The 15,522-nt window shown below is 40.7% G+C and overlaps 2 protein-coding genes across 7 annotated transcripts in view; both read left to right on the top strand.

Annotated features, from left to right (window-relative positions):
* tcf12 (transcription factor 12) overlaps nt 1–11,222 on the top strand; it is a 79,794-nt gene extending 68,572 nt beyond the window's left edge. For 2 of the 5 annotated variants that reach the window (XM_088992542.1, XM_088992546.1), the window contains 5 exons: nt 2,247–2,355; nt 2,442–2,595; nt 4,686–4,915; nt 5,790–5,943; nt 7,208–11,222. In XM_088992542.1, coding sequence (XP_088848668.1) covers nt 2,247–2,355; nt 2,442–2,595; nt 4,686–4,915; nt 5,790–5,932 — 636 coding nt within the window. In that variant the 3' untranslated portion in view covers nt 5,933–5,943; nt 7,208–11,222. Of the gene's footprint in view, nt 1–2,246; nt 2,356–2,441; nt 2,596–4,685; nt 4,916–5,789; nt 5,944–6,036 lie in introns of all 5 variants that reach the window. The other 3 variants (XM_088992543.1, XM_088992544.1, XM_088992545.1) reach the window with 3 other exon arrangements.
* Nucleotides 11,223–13,784: 2,562 nt separating this feature from the next.
* cgnl1 (cingulin like 1) overlaps nt 13,785–15,522 on the top strand; it is a 34,758-nt gene continuing 33,020 nt past the window's right edge. Inside the window, exon 1 of one of the 2 annotated variants that reach the window (XM_088992541.1) lies at nt 13,785–13,874. The gene's annotated coding sequence lies outside the window, so the exon portion shown is untranslated. Of the gene's footprint in view, nt 13,999–15,522 lie in introns of both variants that reach the window. The other variant, XM_088992540.1, reaches the window with a different exon arrangement.

Here is a 15,522-nt window from a genome sequence, read left to right as displayed (position 1 = left end):
ATCGTCTGGCAGTGAATGAGTGAAGTATTAGTGCATTTTTGTTAATTACCGAAACAACTACAGTTCAGTTGTACGATATCCTCATCTTCTGCCAATGTTAAAAACATTGTATAATATCTGTATTGAGAAACAATGCAAATATTGCGATCTTTGACAAAATGCAGAATTGGGCACTGCCAAGTTTTTAACACTTTGAAACAGTCGTTAGTATTATTCCTAATTTCTGCAATTGTAGATCATTTAAACAGGCCCTTATGTAATTTGGTCTTTTCAAACTGTTTGCACAGCCCATACATGAAATGTGTCGGTTCTAAATGCATTTTGTTGTGTTTGTTATCAAGCACCATGCTGTGGCAGTGAAGCGACTGTGACTGCTAGATAGAACATGCTGTGTTTGCACTAACATAGGTCTTCGTGTGTGGGGAGAGCTCCCCTCAAACAGGCTCACCAGCCTCAACACAGCCACGGGCTTTTAGTCTGGATGACAGCCACCCCCCTTCCACCCAGCCTCCCTTTTTGTACCCCTTTCCATCGCTTCTTTTTAACAAGCAAGGAAATCTGAATAGTTGGGAACGTGTGTCTGCACCTCGTGCCTCCTCAGCTGTATGATAATCAGTCCCAGCCATGAAAATGGCAGCCTTCTTTTCTTGCCAGAACCCCAGCTTCCCCCCTCCTCCTGCGCACAAAGACTTGTTAGGGCACCTGTTGAGAGCACAGCAACGATTAGTGTAGCACCGAAGAAAGGGACGGTTTCGGAGTAAAGCGGGTAACGGAGGCCAACAGTGACAGGGGATTACATAAATAAACATTAGGGGAGGGGGAATGCAGGGAGTTACCCTCCAGTCTCAGTGACACTTTCCCCGTCCGTCGTCTCTCGGAAGAAAGAGAACCGGAATAACTGAGGTGGAAAAAAAAACATGCCGAACATCTGAAAGAATGTGGATTGCGGTTGTACGGGCTGGTTGTTGACTATTTGCCACTGTCATAAATTTGTATATGACAGTGTTATGTCGCAACAGACGATTTAGACAAGTTTGGCTTCTTTTGAAAGTGAACATCAAAGAAATCTAAAAATAGTCTCCTTTCTGACATGAAAAAAAGAGTATTAGTTGTGGTTAAAGATGAATAAACTGTGTCTCAAACTGTTTGGAATGTGAAATGACTTATTAGATCCTCAAATTGACCTGTGATGTACACAGTCGAAACACACACAGTTTACACACACAGTCATTTGCGTGTTGGTTGATGCGACTGATTGGATATCATCTGCTTAAGTACTGCATGAATGCTTTTCTTACCGTTGCTCACCCGCAGAAAAAATGTTGCTTTCATTCCGTGCATGTAAAGTCTCCTTGAGACTTTTGAAACGCGCATATAAATACAATGTATTATTATTATTACTACCATATGTTCAGTAAAGCGTTGGAAATGAACCAGCAGCTCTAACTGTCTTTAACCACATGCAGGGGCATTACAATCTCTTTTAACTCGTTTTGATTGGCCTTATTAACTTATTCACTGCCAGACCATGTGTAAAAATATGTCCACACACACAAGTTTCAGGACCCACAGAATATTGAGTTTTAGGACTACATAAACATTCAATGCAGCATCAGAAACGTTCATTTCGAGCTTACTTGTTTGTAGAGTTATTTGCATTGAAAATGGGGGCGGCTGTACAAAAGGTAAATGCTGCCCCCGCCCCCATTCCCCATGTGGGAAGGACATTGCCAGAGGTCCGACCGGAGCTTGATCTGCCCCCCCCCACCTGCAAGAAAAACCAATTGAATTGAAAAGCATGATGTGGAGTGGGAATGGCGCTCCATGTCATGCTATTCAATTCCCGAATATATTCGGGAATGGCCGTGAATGAGTTAAAGACATAAAAACAATATGTTTTTATTAAAAACAGAAAAAATGTTGACACAATGAGTATAATTGTACAGTGTGTGTTTTTTTTAAACTCTGCACAAAATGAACCAGCCAGTGATGGCCACGCTTGTGTCTTATAACTACCGTAAGTGACATGTTGAGTCAGGCGTGTCTCCATGCCAGAGGTTCTGTCGATCCCCTGAGACCGATTCACTCAACCCCAAGGTTTCGATCGAACCCAGGTGAAACATCACTGCTCCAACTTATTTCTACTTTGAGAATTCAACCTTTCTCTCTATTTGGTCTTGTATTGTTGTTGTTTCATTTGCAGAGGATGTCAACGTCCTGTCTTGACAATGCTGTTTTTGTTCCAGGGTTCGTCCCACGCTGACGACACAGCAAGTCTGAACAGCCACAGAGGCCTAGCAAGCACTGGCTCCACATCCAGCACAGAACTCAACCATCAAGTGGAAGCATTCAGAGGTCCAGTGGTCCCCATACTTACTCTGGATTCATTTTACGGCCGAAAGGCGGCTTACCTTAACTTTCCTTTTTCTCGCCTCCTGCTGCTTTTCCAGGCTTGGCTGGCCAGGTGGCCAGCACCTTGGCACTGAAACTGGAGAAGCCGGACAAGGATGACATGAACGACTCCCTCTCAGGCGACGACAAGTCAGACGATGAGAGCGACAGCCTGAAAACACCGCACGCTGGCACACGCACAAGGTAAGTAGACACACAAATCAACCAGGTATTGAATTACCGTAATTTCCGGACTATAAGCCGCGACTTTTGTCACAAGCTTTCAACCCTGCGGTTTATGCAACGATGCGGCCAATTTATGCATTTTTTTCTAACGGCCGCCATGCGGCGCTCAAGCACGAAAGGTAAGTGTGAGACACGGTGACTATACAGTGGAACCTTGGCTTACGCACTTAATTGGTTCAAAGACAGAGTGTGTAAGCCGAAAAGTGTGTATGCCAAAAAATAATTTCCCATAGGAAACCATTAAAATGAGAATAATCCGTTCCCAGGTCTCCATAAAATATATTTTTCAACTAAATAAGCCTTAAAACTACAAACAATATACCTTATTCTATGTATAATAAATATGCCATTGTATTGTTATGAAAGAAAAACACTGCACTATATAATGAAGTCGTTTTCTTGACCTTTGTGATGGTCGTTGACGGCTTGATGGAATGGGATGGCAGGTCGGAGGAAATTGCTGTTTGGAAGGAGTCTCATTCCATAAGGACTGTAATTAAAGAAATAAACTGTCCTGTATAATAAAGTTGTTTTATTTACCTTTGTGATGGTCGTTGATGGCTTGATGGAATGGGGTTCAGACTTCTCTTCCTGTATTAAGTCCGGTTAGGCATCTTTTTCCAAAAAAGGCCGGTCTCATCTACATTAAATACTTGCTGAGGAACGTCGCCTTCTTCTTTCACCATTTCAACGAATGATCCCTTGTAGGCTTCGGCAGCTTTACTGTCAGAACGGGCTGTCTCACCATGACCAGTAATGAATCCCTGTACGGCGCTTAAAGTTCTCGAACCATCCGTTGCTAGCTTTGAAATCATCAATAAACGGCGAACTTCCAGGTTGCCGCATGACGATATCAGAGTGAATTTGCCGTGCTTGCTCGGATATAATTGCTATATTCACGCTGTCGCCGGCTAGCTGCTTTCCGTTAATCCAAATTAACAGAAGTTTTTCAACCTCTTCTATTACTCAAGACAGTTGCTTTGACAACACGGAAACACCTTTAGCAACAATACACCTTTAATAGCTTCTTTTTTCCGAAGGATGGTAGCAATGGTGGACATAGCATACTGGTACTAGGCCGTTAAGTCAGACAAACGCACACCTCGTTCGTGTTTCTCAATGATCTCCTTCTTCTCCTCGACTGTAATTTTGTTTCGTGTCTTCTTCGGCTGAACACGAGCCTATGGTGGGGTCTTTTTCAGTCCCACAACAGCAAAAGTATCCGTGATAAATCCTTGAAGACGAACGACGTGTGCACTCAGAGAAAGAGGGTGTGGAAAGGTAGGCCGGCTGTGGCGGTGTTCGGTCGTGTGGTTTGGTGTTCTTCCGTCGAATATTACTCCGCCAGGCATGGTGGGGCACCGCTCCGTGTGTATCCCGCGTTTAATTTTCATAAATTTAACGTTTGTAAACCATAAAGTTTGGAAGGCAAGGGGTTCGTAAACCGTGGTCCCACTGTATGTCCCGAGGAAGATGCAAGTTCATGTAACTACGGTAACTGCTGGGGTGAATCGTGCATTTAAAGTGGCCCTCCAAGTTGAATGGGAGGCTTGGATAACCAGCGGCGAGAAAGCGTTTACCAAAACTGGCAACTTTTGTCTGCTAATGTATTTCTTCCGTGTCTCCTTGACTTGGTATGTTTTTGTACCCAGATGTCTTAGTGAGTGCTAACGTGTTGCTGCCTTGTCTCACTTGTACCGGCATGTTTTTCTTTTTTTACCAGCCATGTTCGGGCTGTGTTACTACCGGAATGCATGTTGTGTTGCTGCCGCGGGTTTTGAAAGAAAAGTTACGGTATATTATTATAACTTTGAAAAACTTTTCTGTGTACCGTCTTTCTTTATAAACATGCGTCTTATAGACAGGTGCGGTTTATGTATATACAAAATGGTTTGTCCTTTAAAAATGTACTGGGTGAATTATAATCAGGTGCGCTTTTTAGTCTGGAAATTATATTTTATATTATATATTTTCACACAAAGTCCAGGAAATGTCCTTGAAAATAATTTCAAGAAAAGAGTTTAAAGGTGTTTTCATGTACCCAACAGTCTGACCGAGGACGAAGATCTGAACCCTGAGCAGAAAGCGGAACGAGAGCGTGAGCGGAGAATGGCCAACAACGCCCGGGAACGCTTGCGGGTGCGGGACATCAATGAGGCCTTCAAAGAACTGGGCCGCATGTGCCAGCTGCACCTGAAGAGCGAGAAGCCTCAGACCAAACTGCTCATCCTCCATCAGGCCGTGGCGGTCATCCTCAGTTTGGAGCAACAAGTCAGAGGTCTTTACTCGTTGTCATTCACTTGTTAAAATGTCAATTCTTTTGATTTGTTTAATTGTGACATTTGTATTTAATATTTGTGCAGTAACTTCAGATGTATTTATATATTGTATTTTCCGGTGTATAAGGTGCACCGGAATATAATTTCTCCCGAAATTTAAAATACGTAGTATTAAGGCAGATTTCCAATAATTGGCAGATGTGATCCGGTTTAAGTTTCTCTCTGCTCCACCCAACCTGAGAGTAGGGACCTATCATAGCTGTGTCCGGCGCTGCCATGTCTGGACATTAGGGATATATAAATAGGGCCGATGCGACCAGTCAGACTTTGGTTCGCTGACGAAGCCTCTTGGATAAGAGGCGAAACGTCAGACACCTTCAAAAAGTACAGATGACGGCTGAGCAAACCTTCTCATCGATATCAAAGTTTTCCAAATATAAGGCACCCACGTTATAAGGCACTGCAGTAGAGGCTGGGGTTACGCACTACTTCTTCTACAATGGGAAATGGAGTTGGTGGCTGCTGACAGTAGTTGCCAGACCTGTTGTGGCTCAATATTACTTCACATACAAGGCGTACCGGCGTATAAAGTGCAGGGTCATCTTTTGGAGAAAATGAAGGTTTTTGGGTGCGCCTTATACGCCGGAAAATATGGTAATCGCAGAGGAGTCTCAAAGGGCCTTTCAAAAATATTTTTCTGCCTTTTAAGAGTAAATAAACCGGAAAATTAGTAGTGATCACTTAGTCAGGAGAGTGATTGCCACGTGGTCTATTTAGCATCCTCTGTTTGTAGCAGCAGTGCAGGTGGGAAGGGAAGGAGGGTCATGAAATCAAACTACATTGTTTCACTCTTCTGACTGTTGGGCCTTACAGAGCGGAATCTAAATCCCAAAGCAGCTTGCCTTAAAAGAAGAGAGGAAGAAAAAGTGTCGGTGGGTTCCGGTGATGGCCAACAAGGTCACACGGGGGTTCACCCAAGTTTGACTGACACATCCAACCCCATGGGCCACCTTTGAGGCCCGGACAGGTAAACTAAACTCTGCAGCCAACTCGTTTTTTCATGATCGACTGACGAAATGTCAAGGTTCTTCTCTCACTCATCTGTCTTTGTCACCAACAGTCCAAAAGCCAAACTTAATGTGTTTTATCTCCTATAAAACGGAAACAAAACATAACAATGGCCCGTCACGTTGGACAAGCGACAATAGAACTCGGTAATGTTGGGCCGCTCTGTTTGATCACTAAATGAATCAACAATTGAACATCTTGCCAGTTCATTCCCATGTGATCAAGTTCCTAATTGAACATCTCTCAGGGTGAGCAATCATTTCATAATTTTTTCTGATCTGAAAATACAGATGACGGTGGATAGAGAAAGTGAACACAAGCCTGCCTGAGATGTGAAAATAAAGACTCCAATCATATTTTTGATACTTTTTCCACCTCTGACTCATTCATTGCCATTCCTGAATTCATTCGGGAAAGCATGACGTGGAGCACTATCCCTGAATTTGTTCGGGTTTTAGCTTTTCTTGCAGGGGTGCCGATATAGCGCTGGTCAGACCTCTGGTAATGTTTTCCCTTCCACGAGGGGGCAGCATTTGCCTTTTGTCCATTAACGCTTTCTTACAGCTTCAGCTGTTGTTAAAGCACAATATAAATCAATATGTATGTATTGTGCATTTTGTACAGCCTCCCCCATTTCAAGCTCAGATAACTCCAGACCCATATACGTAACTGAGGAATTAACTCTTTTTTTTTTAAGAAAGAAGAGAGTCTGTTTTCTTATGCTGAATTGAATATTTATCTAGTCCTAAAACTCAATATTCTGTGGTTCCTGCAATTTGAGTGAAAATGATAAAAACCCTGGCACTGGCAACTCGCTATACAAACATATTTTCGTCTGGCAGTAAATGAGTTAATCTGTTCATCAATCTATCCATCTATTGAGCACTTAACACTCGCCCAGCGTCACTCCGGTCCCACAATGACAATGAAGACATTGATACATCCTTGAACGGTGTGTTCACAAGGGAAATTCTGTGCTGTCGGGCAGCACCTTTGGCGTTCAGCAGGATGATTCTAAAAGTATCAATTGAACCAGTTATGCCTCAAATTCTCAATCAGTCCTATCTACAATGTCTATGTATTTCTGTTGCTCTCCCTGTCTAGTTCTTTCACTCTTAATCACTTTGCCCCGTCTCTCATACTATCTATCACAATCAATTTACTTTATTTCTGAAGATCTCCATCTCTCGGTATGTCACTCCATCTCTATTTCTGTTTTTCAGCACCAATCCTTTGGTTATGTGGCCAAAGCATTGAACCAGTGTGTGGTCACTCTCTGGATCAACTCCAAATGTGTTTCGCATGCTGTTTGATGTCATACCACCACCTCTTGATAGGATTTGTCTTGTCTGTGACAGATCCCGCACGCAGAACATTTCGTCCCGTCTGAGATAGCGACTAGGCCTCCATGTGATGGAGAGGGGGCTCCCCGCTCCGTTTTACGCCACTTTACGGAGGAGAATAGACAACCAGAAGCCAAAATCACTCAATACTAACACAATCCAGTCCCAAGACTGACAAGGAGCCCGCGCGGCACTCCGTTCGCAAATTTTGCCCCCCAAAAAGCGAGAAGAATCTCAAGCACATATCACACAGATCTGTAAGAAGCGTGTCGCTTCTGAACAATCATACTTTGCAATCTCTTCCAACTTCACGTCGAGGTTGCCTCGTGCCTAAACTGAATTGACGAATGCATTGTAACAGCAACTTTTTTTTCCTTTGTATTTATTACGTCCTTGAGCTCAAAGTGTATGTCTTAAGGGAAAATGTAGACAATTTTCAGTTGAACATGTAGTTTGCCAGTGTCCTTACAAAACAAAGCACTCCAGCCCGGCAAGTGAAATAAGGGACACAGTGAGATTGGCTATGTTCGAAATCACTCCCTCTGTATTTAGTACCCTTTCTTGTGCCATTTTGCCATGCTTTGCAAATGTCTTGTGAACATCAGTTATCAACTGTTGAGTGCTTTTAATGTATCCCATAAAGAAATATACACAAACATAAAGAAAACTATAAAAATCAAATAAGGGTTGTGTCCAAAAAGTCCCAGTACAGATTTCATATCCAAACTATGATTCTCAACTTACGTGTGGAGAGATGAGCAACTGGTGCCTTTGCTCCCAAAGCCCCGAGCATCTCACGGTTTCTGGCAGAGAGGAACAGTGCATTGCTGGAGGGAGAAATGAAATCATTCCATCCACACAACCTGGCAAACTAATTGTTTGGATTTGGGGAAACTATCCTTTTTCATCAGTCCTGGATCCTTTCCGACACATCTCATACATACTATTAAGCCCTGTGATGACAGAAAAGCAATGTTTTTCCAGGGTATTGTTTGGTTGTTAGCAAGAGGCAAAGTGATGACTAATGGCTTCCAAAATATATTTAAAGGACAACCGACGTCTCCGGACAAGATGTGTCCGTAATTTGTAAAATGGCTTCAAATGACTTCTACTGAGCATATTTTAAAAAGATTCCACCGCATATAGCTATATTTTACGTTTTAAGACTTGCGCTGAATATTCAGGAAGTCTTGTCTTTGAGTTGGTGATGAGTCCGTACGTGACGTCATGAAAGAACCGCCCCCTGACGGTAAAAAAGACGCATTGTAGCGTCCTTCCATCACGTCAATGTATTTTGCTGTACATGTTTGGTCTGAAAACCGTGTTGCACCCAAAAGCCGCCAGAAGAGGGAGTCCAAGCTCCATAAAAGGAATTTATCAGCCTGTGGAAGCGGAGGTGGCCACTGGAGGTCGCCATTTTGGGCCTCTTTTCTGATGATCCATTGTTGCCCCAATGTTGCCTCAAAATGGCACGGAATAAATTCTTTAGTCGATTGCAAACATGTATGCTTTCCTCTTCAGAACTATTTGAATCATATTCATAACTGGATGTGTAACAAGAAAGCATATTCTCCGAATCTGAAGCCATTGTTTGGATTCTCCAGCAATGCAAGACGTCTTGGCGTGACGCCATGAACTGGGGGCGGGACTTTCTGAAAATGCCCAATTCGCAGCTCAATTTTTTTTGCAGATTTTGGACATTTCAAGTCATTTTTATTGGTGTTTTGCATTTGACTAAAAATATCATACTGCGTGTTTTGGGTATTTTAGATGCTGTCAAACGTTTTTCTGATGTCAGTCAAAAAACAAAAAAGTGACGTCGTATGTCCTTTAAGCGAGCCACACACACACCACAACATCAATTGATATAAAGTACTTTATTTGTATTCATTTTGTAAAATACACAATACATTTTCCAATATGATCTTATTATAGTTTATTTATTTGTTTAATATTTATTACAAAATTTCCACCAGCTGACATCTGTTGATCCGATACATTTGTGCACCCGAATTGGCTTCAAACTATTTTTCATTTGAATAATCAAAGTGCACTCTAGAGTTCAGTTTGTTGCTCGTCTAGTAATTTCGTGCATTAATCAGTTTTAACTTTCACTTCTGAAAGATTTTATTGAAGAAATCTTCCAATGGAATTTGACAATTCCCCCACCCCATAGAAAAAAAACCTGAAAATATGACCATGGCAATTAAAATATTAGGATAGTGATTAAAAATAATCATAAAATTCACTATACAATGAATCCTTCAGATACAAGTACAACCGTTCTGTGCAGAGGAAAAAGAAGATCTGCATGTGAGTATTTTTATACTGTTTATACGTATGTTGCTTGCAAAGTTTATGTTCAATTAGCTGATGCCTAAAGGAATTTTATTTGTATTAGCATTCAGTTAGTCGATTTTTCCACAAACGTAAAATATTTAGGACACATAGGGCGGAGGCGCGGTATTGCTTAACAATGACTTCAAAAATAAATTAATAAAATGTCAGGTCACTCGTATCGTAAAGCACCACTTTATAGTGAAGGGAGGGATGATTCCAAACACAGCCATTCATGTACTGGCCCTTTTTTCTGGATTTTTTTCAGAAAATTCCTGGAACCATAAATTGTGTTAGTTTAATTTTAATAATGTTCTCTTCCTTGATGAGAAAAAAATAAAAGGGTCTCATTTTATTTGACATTGTAATGGGTTTTAAAAACTCAAAATACAACAAACAGCTAATTTTCACATTCCGTCTGTCTGTAGCATCTTAATGAAAGAAGATGCCTTTCACCTCAGAGTAGTCAACATACGCACATTTAATTTGACACTGAATGTTTTGATTTCAATTCCTATTATTCTTTTTCAACAAATAACTACGGCCACTCTTTCTCCTGGACTGACGACATTGTCTTTGTCTCAATACAAAAAAGTAGGGGTACATTTTTGTCAAATCATTTCTTCCAGCTTCCACTTATATTTTGCTCAGTCCTAATAAAAAAGCTAGACTTGATGTTTCATACTTTGATGAACTTATATATGAAAGGTCATTTTTGGGGGCGATTTTAGCACAACAATGAACAAAATAATTGATTTCTCTTTGGCAATGGCTTTATTTATGTTTTGGTGTGCATGTTTTTTAAGTGCTTGGTTCTTTCTTTGTATTCCATTTAGTTGTCAGTATATTGTCTCCCAAAGCTTCTGTGCAAAAAAAAGACATTAAAGTCAAAGTAAAAGTTTACATTCAGAATCTATCATTGAACAGTTTAATTTTGTGTGTGCATGTGTGTGTGCGCGTTTCGTTGGTCGATATGAGGCCTTGTTGGCCATGACAGTATTCACGCCTGTGTATTCATGATTTTAGCTTGAAGTATACATGTGTTTTCCTGCTCCATTTCCTTTATTTTATATGTTCCGCTTTGTATTTCTTTGCCAAGTTGCTGAATTCCTACATGCCCACCCCCTTGTATAATAAAGGAAAAAAAGGAAAATCAAAAGCAAAGTGGTTGAAAAAAATTGGCTTATTTTTCACTGTAGTCTTTTATACAATAATACTGTAAGAAAATTTCTTGAATTCTAAATATTACTCTTTCTAGATTTTTGGAAGCAAAGGTTTTGAGTAAAAAGTTTCTTACTTTATTTTACTATATTACAAAGTAAAATGTACACGTCACTTAACTATAAGCTGTTATGTTATTCCCAGAAATGTCAATGTCCATTCGCAAGTCTCTTGTGGTTGACTGAGGAACATTTATGTCAAAACGTCAAACATGTTGTCAGTGCACATCTGGAAAACGCGGCAATGAAAATTACAAGTTTTCTGTTATTTTATTTTCAACAGAAAAACATGATGTATATTACATTTATGTTGCAATAAATGTGCCATCTTTTTTAAACTCGGGTTGTTTGGCTGTTTATTTCAACCTGGGCGTACCTCTGTATTGTTCTAATACAACAAAAATCGACCACACAGATTCGCAGGATGACCCAAAAGCCTCCTTGCACAAAAATCCCAACCAAAAAAACTGGCCAGCAACCAAAACATTCTCACAGTCACCCATCAAAATGACCAACCCCCAAAAAAATCTCACACCAGAAAACCCAAGATGCCTATCGCCACCTCTGTCAATTAGGTATATATATAGGGCCAGAGTTACCAGCACAACTTTAGTTCGCTGACGAAGCTCTTCGGATGAGGAGCGACACATCCAACACCTTCAAAGAAGTACAGATGATGGCTGAAGAAACTTTTTCATCAAGAAGCATAGACAAACAAAACTTAAACATACAATAAAACCCTCAAACGCATAAAAAACTCACACAAACCCCCCAAAATTCACACTCATGCTAAAAATGTACACCCCCCCCCCCAAATTCACTTACACTTACACCTAAAAATGTTTGTGCCTGGAAAGAAAAAATATCTCATGGTTGAAAAAAATAGACAAAACACACACATAGAAACCCCAAAACTCATTCACATGCAGCAAAAATCTTATTTTAAAAAACTCACACATAAAAACACTCAAACAAAAACTGCCACAAGTTAAAAAAAAAAAACATCATACGCAGATGCAACAGACTCTCATTAAAAATACTCAATTGACAAAACTACTCTGACACACACCAAAATCTCTATCTTGTCAAATGCAGCCAGAATTTTTCATACAACAAAAAACTCCCTCTGTCACCCAAAAATTCCAGAAAACTCACATTCACCACCCCCCCACATTCTAGGACACCTAAAAATATGTATAAATAAAGCTGTAACACATACCGACAGACAAAAAAAAATCAAATAGGTCTTTATTTGTATTACTTTACATTCATTTCCACCCTATATGTCCTTATTATTCGTACTTTTTAATCTTGCTGCTTGGTTTAAGGTTCTGAGCACAACCTGCCGCTCCAGAATGACTTTTGACTGAGATGGATGAATCCCGTAAGGCTGGTAAAACGTGTCTCAGCGCTCCAAAAACTAAACCACTAAATCATGTTTGCAGTTCATCTGGGTGGAATGATCACATTCCAGATGTGTACACCTCTTGCGTCCTTCGAGATCTGCCAGCCCACATCCGCTTTTCGAAACGCTGACCTGGGGTCACGTAAATCACTGTCATTACGTTTCAATTCTTCTGGGGGAACAAGTGAAAGTGTTGGAGCTGTGGAGCTTTTTTTTGGAGCAGGACCACCGTGTCTGCAGGCTGACTTCCTGTCTTGACTGCCAGGCCAAAAAGGCCTTGGCTAGTGTCCTCCTTAACAGTCCAAGGAGTTTGCTTCAGGGAATGCACTCGGTTCCATTACTGCTATTTTGTTCCATTTCATGACTTAAATCTCAGGGGTTATTGAGTATTAAGTAAGTCATTCTTTTATTTCCTTTCACACAGTGCAATTGACTTTGTATTAACCAAAACCTCTGACATACACCCAGAAACTCACACTTTTAGCTCTCTCTCCCTGTCACACACACACACACCAATTCTCACTGAAACCGATAGACTCAATCCCACCAAAACAGCTCTTATACACACAAAAACATCTCACACCATGCAATAAAGACTCTCATGACTCACAAAAAAACTGCTCTCACACCATAAAAAATACTCTCACGTGAGACTGATTAAAAAACTCTTTATTTAAATAAACCTCTCGCATCTCGGAACAGCTCCTCCCCCATACATCTACATCTTACGAATACAGTACTCAAAAAAACATCCATGAATAACCTGTCTCTATCTCTCTTTTTCTTTCTCTTAGTCTCTCATAATAACACGAAACACACACACACACGCACACGTATATGAAAAACACAACAAACACAAACCTTATACTTACCAAAAAAGCACTTCAAAAACTGTAAAATATTTTCACACTAAAGAAAATTTCACGCAATAAATAAATAAATAAATAAATAAATAAATAAATAAATAAATAAATAAATACATACATACATACATACATACATACATACATACATACTGGTGTGTATCGCGAAAAGTACTGCGTATTCCAAGGTTTAATTGACATGACTTAACCAAACGTTTATCTGACCCCCAATTTGACTTTTACCCCCGTCGCCGCCCCCCCAAAAAAACTAATTTGTACTGCTATTATTTCGTTTTGTATCGCATTCATCAGGTTACTTTATAACCCACAAGATGGCGCTGTCGAATTTAAAGACTTGCAGACCCTACTTTAAGAAGTACGGAGGATGGATTTCATCGATTTAATTTGCACAATTTAAACTCACTCTACTCGTCTTTAAAACCTAAACTGAAACGTAAATATTTTCGTGGGAACTGTTGTTGATTGGGGGAAATAGGTCAATCCACTTGTGATTTCAGTTTCCATTTGCGACTGTCAAGTAAAGCATTTGGTGTGCTTTTAACTGTCCGAGCTGGTCCACTTCGTGGTGGTGCTCGTGTACCACCGGCCTGCTTCGGGGTATCCTGGTGGGCGGGTCGGTGCGCTGGTTTCAGCAGGCGGGGCGAGCCGGAACCAGAGTCGGGGCTGCGAACGTCCTCCTCCTCTTCAAACTGTCGCCCTATGTGAGTCGTGCTGCGCTAATTAAGTTGATAAAGCGCGAAACGGTTACTTTGCTTGCTGCTTTCATATTCAATAAAGATATTTTGTGGTTCTAAAAACGACAGGCAAAGAGGACGACTGCTAGTGGTGAGTAGCGAACGCTTTCCAGTGATGTTCGTGCGTGTTTGTCGTGAGCGACCAAACTCAACAAGTGGCAATCAAAGACAATTACAGCACCCATGTCCACTTTTGACACTGTTTCGGGCGTTTATGTCGTGTTTTAAACAGGCTACATTGCAGTTTATTGCTAAAGTGCTTTGAAACCACCTGTTGCACCGAGTAGCGATGTGACTGAGCTTAAAGTGCGTCAGTTGAAAAAGGAATTGTTCTTAGCTAGCCCATTTTCTCATAATTATACTGATTGGGTTGAATTGATAGAGCTACTTTTATGACTTTTGATACTTGCGGAGGCTTCAATAGTCGTCGGTGTTGGGGACAAACAAAGTACAGATACTTTGGTACTGCAGCCCACGTATTTAAGTTGATGTAAACAGTGCGAGTACGTTTCCCACCTCTGCAAATAGGCAATTCTCAATGACGTTATGTAAGTTTTTCATATTTTCCCAGAGTGTAAATCCCTGCTTAAATGATTTAACTCGAGTTTATCTTGACGTTTTTCTACAAATGCCACCCATTCAAATGCTTTTGTTTTCCTCTCGTGGGCTTGGCCAGGTTATCAGCATGGTCAGATGTCCTCACACTTGAAAAGTAGTTCCCGTGGTGAGGTGAAAACGTGCTCTGTAAGATCAAAAGCGGCGATTTAACATTCCAACCTAGGCCCTGTGGTGAAGGCAGGATGACGGCTTGTAAAAACATTCTGGAGGGGTGTTGGTTCGCTTTTCTCATGACAGAAAAAATACACCTAAACATTAATTTTATCTATTTTAATTTGGTAAAAAAACAAATTTACCTTTTGTACACTCTCTAAGCACAATCCACTTAAACTTTAAATTGTAAACCACTCAAATTTTCTTTAACCTCCATTTCCACTCCAAAAATGGACACTTGAAACAATGCACGTTCAAACACCAAAATGTTCAAATTGAATTAATTGGTGCAACTCCAGCAGTTTGACCAACATTGGAGAATCCCCCTCGGCCAGTGGTGTCAAAGTCATTTTTTGCTGTGGGCCACATTGTAGTTATGGTTTCCTCTCGAGGGCTGTTATAAATTTGAGGAAGCCATTAGAATGTTTAATGAATAACTAACTTTCAAATCAAAAGTCAAGAATAATGACTGTTATTGTGATTTACATCCAAAAATATGAAATTTGGGTTAGGATTTTAGCAAGTATCATGGAATTTCACAAGTTTGATTTTTTTTTTTTTCGCGGGCTGAAAAAAATGATGTGACGGGCCGGATTTGGCCTCCGGGCCTTGACTTTGACACCTGTGCCCTAGGCCCTTGTGAGGAGAAGTGGATGGGAAAATTGATGAATGGATTACATTTTAAGAAATGTAAACTCCAAATTGGAAGGCTGTAATTGGAATCCCAGCCCTCATCAATTGAGTCAGTGCTAACCACGTTCCACAGTGCTAATGGGAAAATACAACGACAAGAAAATGGTTGCACAGTCCTTGGACTGAAATGAACTCTTCTGTTACTATCGTG

The sequence above is a fragment of the Hippocampus bargibanti genome, linkage group LG03 (assembly GCF_051943395.1).
Source record: "Hippocampus bargibanti isolate YZ-2025 linkage group LG03, ASM5194339v1, whole genome shotgun sequence".
In the NCBI taxonomy this organism is placed as follows: domain Eukaryota; kingdom Metazoa; phylum Chordata; class Actinopteri; order Syngnathiformes; family Syngnathidae; genus Hippocampus; species Hippocampus bargibanti.
The sequence above is the reverse complement of the archived record's forward strand: the minus strand, read 5'-3'. Positions and strand labels throughout refer to the sequence as shown.